The sequence below is a fragment of the Grammomys surdaster genome, unplaced genomic scaffold (assembly GCF_004785775.1).
Source record: "Grammomys surdaster isolate TR1022 unplaced genomic scaffold, NIH_TR_1.0 211, whole genome shotgun sequence".
NCBI classification, from domain to species: Eukaryota; Metazoa; Chordata; class Mammalia; order Rodentia; family Muridae; genus Grammomys; species Grammomys surdaster.
In genome coordinates, this window is record NW_021604656.1 from 7,236,133 (window position 1) to 7,242,759 (window position 6,627).

At 42.9% G+C, this 6,627-nt stretch overlaps 1 protein-coding gene across 4 annotated transcripts in view; it reads right to left on the reverse strand.

Annotated features, from left to right (window-relative positions):
* Nucleotides 1-629: 629 nt before the first annotated feature.
* Nucleotides 630-6,627, reverse strand: part of Kif27 (kinesin family member 27) — a 74,775-nt gene continuing 68,777 nt past the window's right edge. For all 4 annotated transcript variants that reach the window (XM_028772080.1, XM_028772081.1, XM_028772082.1 and 1 more), the window contains 2 exons: nucleotides 4,691-4,855; nucleotides 630-1,282 (listed from right to left, as the gene is read on the reverse strand). In XM_028772080.1, coding sequence (XP_028627913.1) covers nucleotides 819-1,282; nucleotides 4,691-4,855 — 629 coding nt within the window. In that variant the 3' untranslated portion in view covers nucleotides 630-818. The remainder of the gene's footprint in view (nucleotides 1,283-4,690; nucleotides 4,856-6,627) is intronic.

The following is a 6,627-nucleotide window of genomic DNA, read 5'->3' on the forward strand; positions in this document are numbered from 1 at the left end:
GTTGTCAAGTTATGCTGAAGGCTCTGGTGTTTTGCCATGAGACACATATACATGTGTGTATATGTGTGTATGTATGTATGTGTGTGTGTGTTATCAGATGATGTGACACCCACACACTCCACATTGTCACACCGCTCACACACAGTTCCTTTCACACACAGCTGATGACCTGTGTTACTCTGTGAAAAGTGTCCCCACCCAGGAAGCTGCAGACATTTCTCTGAGTCCTGCCATTGTCTGAGAGGTAATGTAGAATGCATAGGGCAGGATAAAGGTGAAAATTTACATTATATAAAAATGAAAAAGATACCATGTTAAGAGTTACGGCTGACACAGTGTCTAGGTTCTAACAGCTGTAATGCACCTCAGTCCACTGGCTTAATTTTGGCAAACATTTTCATTAGGTAGGTAACTCTGGCACACTTGGGGCTTATCTGGAGCTTAAAAATAGCAACACACTTGCACTTTAACATCCAAATACTATGGGTTATAATATACTCCTATAATATGCCTTTATATTATAGAATAATATACATCCAAAGGGTGTTTTAGTCTTAATTTTGTTCTTTAAATGTACATGAAAAATAAAGCAAGTATGTCAGGAAAGGAACTTACACAAGTAGAAATAGTTCAATGTACCAAGCACTCAAAAATGCATTTATGAAATAGTAAATCCCCAAATACACAGTACACAGGAGTGGCACCAACCCTCTTTCCTGGCTACTCTAAGCTTTAATTCTGTAAGTCAGAAAAGGCATATTTCCACATATTTACTAAATTAAAAAGTTTTATTGTTCAATGCCTGTGCTTTGAAGTCACTAGCTTTCCTCGGGTTCTTCAAGGGAATCAGCAGTCACTGATTGGACCCCAGCTCCAAGACTGGATCTCCGTAATGACAGCTCCACGGCAGAAATCTGACGCAATTCTCTGCGACACAGTTTGACAGGCTTGACTCCCTGAAGCTGCCCTATACTTCTCACAGGCTGAGACTGGGATGGCAGTAGACTCGGAGACTGTAGGAAGGGATGGGCCTCTGTTTTATCGGCATTGTTCTGCAGTTGGCCACTGGAGGGTGCTAACGAGCCACAGGCTGGAAGTGAGTCAGGGCTATCTTCTAGAATCGGCTGGGTCAGCGGTTGGGCTTTTAAGCTGCTTGAAGAATTGTCGACTTCTCTTTCTCTTCCATTCAATTTTGTATTTTCAGTTCTAGATGCCCATTTTAGTTCTTCGGAAAGCACAGATGCCTCTTCTGGATCCAGAGCTCCATCTCCAGCATCATGATCTAAAGAGAAGGTGACACAAAACAAAACGAGCAGACGCCATCTTCTGAGAACCAGGTATTTCTGCCCCAGCGTCCGACAAACTACATCACCATCACTAAGAATGTGGTACTTGCAAACTCCTGCTCAGTGACCTCCTCAGTCAGACAGACATGGACTCAGAGGCCGTCCTGCTCAGTGACCTCCTCAGTCAGACAGACATGGACTCAGAGGCCGTCCTGCTCAGTGACCTCCTCAGTCAGACAGACATGGACTCAGAGGCCGTCCTGACTCACTTAGAAACGTCTTGCAATGCGAATATCAGATTTTTAAAAACCCATTAAAGCTGAAAAATCATCTAGTAATGTTGGTACTCTCTATAAACCTATGAGCACTTTGTGTGTTTCTGAATCTTTTTAAAGACATAGCCATTACCTTTTAAGTTTAACGTAATTCAATATTTTACTTTAGTATATGGGTGTTTGCCTGCATGTATGTCTGTGTACCTAATATATATGCATGATGCCTGGAAAGTGTCCTATTCTAGACTGGAGTTACAAGCGACTGTGAGCCGCGGACGCTGGGAACCAAGCCTAGCTTCTCTGAAGGAGCGGGCACGGCTTTAACTGCTAAGCCACTTCTCTAGCCTGAAGAATCACTTCTTTTTATGTATATTACCTACATTTGTGTATATCGTGTGTGAGCAGTGTCTGAGGGGCAAGGAGAGGCTGTCCGAGTCCCTACAGCTGGACTTCCAGGCAGCGAGGAAGCACCTGACATGGGTCTGGACTTGGGTTCTCTGCAAGAGCAGTGCGGACTCTTTACCAGTAAGCTGCCTCTCCAGCCCGTCACTCAGATGCTTCTCTTATATTTGTCCTGTTTGGCTTGTTACTGGTTAATTCCAAGTCCTGGCCAAATAAAGGCAGCTGTGGACCACACCAGCTCTGACCTCCCTCCAGCAGACATCACCTCACACACGGATGAGAGTCTGGTCTTGGCTTCCACCCTAGTGTGACAGCAATCTTCTGTTGCCCATCTGTAGTCTGTGACCTAGTGTGACAGCAATCTTTGTGATATGGTCCATGCTCACAGTGGCAGCTGCAGCATGGCCTTCAGTGAGACGGCCCCTGCAGTGAATAGTTACAGCGTAGGAAGCTACAACCTATGTTGGATCTAATATCAAAAACTTGCTAAAGGGAAGCCCATCTAAGTTAATAGTGATAAAATAACTGCTAACTTTAGCTCGAGCCACCAAGTGCTCAGTACACTTGGTGAATGAACACAAGCTGTGAAGACAGAATCTGAGCTGCAGCTTGACTTTAAAGTGACCTACACTATTGAAGGAGAGAACTGACCGCTGCCCGTTGTGTCCTCTGACCCCCATCCATACATAAATGCATGCACAATAAATAACCACGGAAAGAGTCTAGTGGGCTTATCCAAGCTTGGCTGCAAGTCTGTCTCTGTCTGACATGAGCTGCTGAGGGGAAGAGGCCTGGCTGCCTTCCCCAGGCACCAGCAGCAGTGCAGAGGCTAGGCTTCCAGAGACTAGCATGCACAGCAAAAGTCTAGGAGCCACTACCTTTGACAACTTTGTGTCTGCTCTAATTCCAGGTGAAGACCTGTATCCATGGCTAGTTCATGTTTTCTGGTTTGGAGGGATTTCAATAAATTCATCTTTGTTTCCCCAGTACCAGGGATTAAACTCAGTTGCTTTAAGCCCTGAATTATAAACTGGAATATGCTTGTTAATTTTCTCTAGTTATAGAAACTTTTTAAAGCTTTATTTATGATCTGCCTGTACATAAGCCTGTAGGCCAAAAGAGGGCACCAAATCTCATTACATATGGTTGTGAGCCACCATGTGGTTACTGGGACTTAAACTCAGGACCTCTGAAAGAGCAGTCAGTTCTCTTAACCTCTGAGCCATCTCTCCAGCCCCAGAAATTATTTTTTAAAACAGCTAGAAATAAGTATTTCTTTTATATAGCTTTCTACCTTTCAAATTTTGGGGTCAAGTTATTTTAGAAATATTGATTGTTGCCCCATTTTGAGGTCTTATAAAAATATAAGACTATATTACAGGTATTCCAGGCACTTTGGCTTTCACAGAGCACTTTACCAAGGCAATCATCCCAGTTCTTAAGGGGCCAATCTTCCATCTGCACACTTAGTTATTTCTGATATGACCAAGTGTCTTACGTTCTGGAGGTCATGTCTTAGCACTGATTTTAGACATACATACTTTTACTTTCATTTGTATTATTCTATTTTGTACCATTTTTAAAAATCTTGCTGAATAAAGATGTATGTATTATGTGTATGTGTGTGTGTCTGTGTGAGGCCATGGTGTGTCAGACCCTCTGAGTTACAGGTGGCTGTGAGCACCGTGGGCCCAGTGCTCCTAACCACTGAGGCATCTCCTGTGTACAGTTGCTTTTAGTAATAAGAAGGCTTAATTCCTATAATACAGAAAAATAATAGACAGGGCCTTAAAGGTTAAAAGGCAGCAAAAGCCACTGGCACATAGCAGACAATAATAATCATTTTTCTACAGTTTTGTGAATTATTTGAATATAGCTTATATATTGAAATTTTACATATTTTTAATATTTGAGAGTCAAATATATTCCTCAGCTGTTAAAAAGAGAAGGTTAACAAGTCTGTAGCTAGAGCCATGACTAGTGTTTTAAGTGTAATGAGCAGTTCTATAGCTACGGTTTATATTGATAAACTCAGGGCAGATTCACGAGTCTGAGCTGAGGAAACTTCAATAGCATAGGGCTGCCAGCATGTGTGTGTGAGCTGCTGGCATGTGTGTGTGAGCTACAATGCCCAACTCCTAGGAAAGAGGAAGAGGTTTAGTGTTTTAATTCACTGCACAAGAATTAAGCCTGGCATTTATACTGCCCCAAGATATTATTTGAAACAACCTTCATTTGGTTTTAATGTATTCTTTTGAAACAATACTTTAGCCATATTGTACTTTCATTTTCAAATTTGATCTTAATATTTTCCATAATAAGTAAAGCTTTCCCAGGAGAAAACAAAATAATCATGTGGAGGTGCACACCTTTAGTCCCAGCACTCGGGAGACAGAGGCAGGCTCTGAGTTCGAGGCCAGCCTGGTCTACAGAGCAGGTTCGGGCTACACAGAGAAACCCTGTCTCAGAAAACCAAAACCAAAAAAAAAAAAAAGGGAAAAAGCCATGAACACTTCTCACCCCCCTGCACTCTCCTCACACCCCCACTCTCCTCACACCCCCACTCTCCTCATCCCTGTGTTCATTTTCCCAGCACTTCTCATGGGTCTGTCTTACATAAATACTGTTTGTCTACCTCACCCTCAACAACCTTGTCCCTTGGGAAGTGCTCCACTACAATCATGGAGGATTTCAGCAAACGTTAGGGACACCGGAAGGGAGCCTTACGCTCTGTCAGTGTGCGCTGCCACTGCGCTGCTCCTTGTGTGGGGTCTTTCAGTCTCCTCTTGAGATCTCTGCTGGTTTTCTTATAGAAGTAAAGATCCTTTTCCAGCTGCTGGATTTTATCTTCATATTTTTTTAGGGTTTCTACAATGCTGTCTCCATCTTGGTCTACAAAGCAAACATTTACATTTAACTTTGACTTTAAATGAATTATTCAAAATTACACTTTAGCACAGCTCCAGACTTACCTCAGAGGGTCATAAGTATGTGACACATCTCTGTTACCTGAGGGATCTTTTCCAGCCACAGTATGGATTCTTTTGCCTATAAACTTTCTCACAGGATTGCCTCCTCACTTCCGTCTCTACTCTCTGACAGACACTTCCTCTTCCCAACTCAAAGGGTTTGCCATTGCTGCTGATGAGGCTTACTTACAAGAACAGCAGAACGGGCATTTCCTCTTAAGTAACAACTCACCCGTGTGTGACCTGCAGTCATCTATGTTAATATATTACGTTAAGTTTGTGTTAGGACTGTGGATATGGAAAGTCTTAAGTCTGAGTTTAGAGACCCAAGAAATGTACAGTAAAAAACCCCACAAAGTAAAAAGCTATTAGTCTAGAAAGATTAAATCACAAGGACAAACGCTACAGAGTAGGGGTTGGGGAGCCCTGATTGGTGCTCCAGGTAATTCGGACTTGTAGCTGATATGGCTGAGAGTGTACCTTGGTTCTGTAGCGATCTGGTATCAGGTACCTTTGGGCCTTCGGATGACCGCACATGTAGAATGGCCCTATTGTCTTCACTCTTTTGCTGTCCTTATATCTTACTTAGTCCATCATATTGTTTAAAAGGTGCTTAAACCCAGTAGCATTTCACTGGTGGAGTGCATGACTATTGTGTGTGAGGCCCCAGGGTTTGATCTTCACACTAAAACCAAAAAAGCCAACAACCAAAGGGCACAGCTTTGTTTTCCATACCAAAGCACTTGAAATTAGAAAACTCACAGATGGGTATTAATTTTAGCTAGTGTGTGAAATCTTCATGTATAGCTATAGAAACAATTTAATTTTATTGACTTTTTTTGAGACACGGTATCATGGTGTAAGAGTGGTAGGAACAGGCCAAGCCTATGTCCGTGCACGCTCTGTGAGCACCCTGCTAGCTGAGCTGAGCTCGTCCTGAGAACCCTGTTCTGTGATCCTGGCCATCTCAAAGGTCACAACAGCTCTACTCCATGATCACTTTCCTGGAACCTTTAAGCACCAGCACAGAGAGAACAGGATATGTCGGAATGCAGAGGTGTGTGGGTCCTACCAAGGAAAACTCTGCCATGAGGCAAAGCAGTTGCTAATTAACTCTGTAAAATTAACTTATCGTCATTTCCTCCACACCCAAAGTGATAGCTTCCAATTTTCTACTTCTTCAGGTTGCTTCTGTGTTCCTGAACGTGAAGGCTGAGCAGCTACACTGAGGCTGAAGAAGACCCAGCCAGCAGGGACTGAGCTGTCTCTGACTGGGTACCGGCCATGTTCACAGGTAATGTGAGGAGACTCTGACAGTGGGTCCCTTCTACACCAGAATCTATTGTTGGGCTTCTGATGATCACTAATAATGCTACGTACCTATCAATTTTGACCTATAATGCACAAAATTTTATAATCAACTAAAAAATTACATCAGAGCCTATCACTTCGTCTGTATGTAAAAATGTTGTCTTACATTTCCACATAAAAGCCAGATCAAAAACAAACCAAGAGGATTTCAGGAGTTCTTGGGTGTCTGGGAGCAGGCAAAGGGAGGACACTTCAAACATGAGTCATCTTACATCAAAATGATAGAAAACATGGTAGCCATGCGTCTAAGGGTCAAGAGCATCTATAAGTAGTGACCATGTGCACACAGCTGAGTAGTGACTGTGCACACAGCTGAGTAGTGAT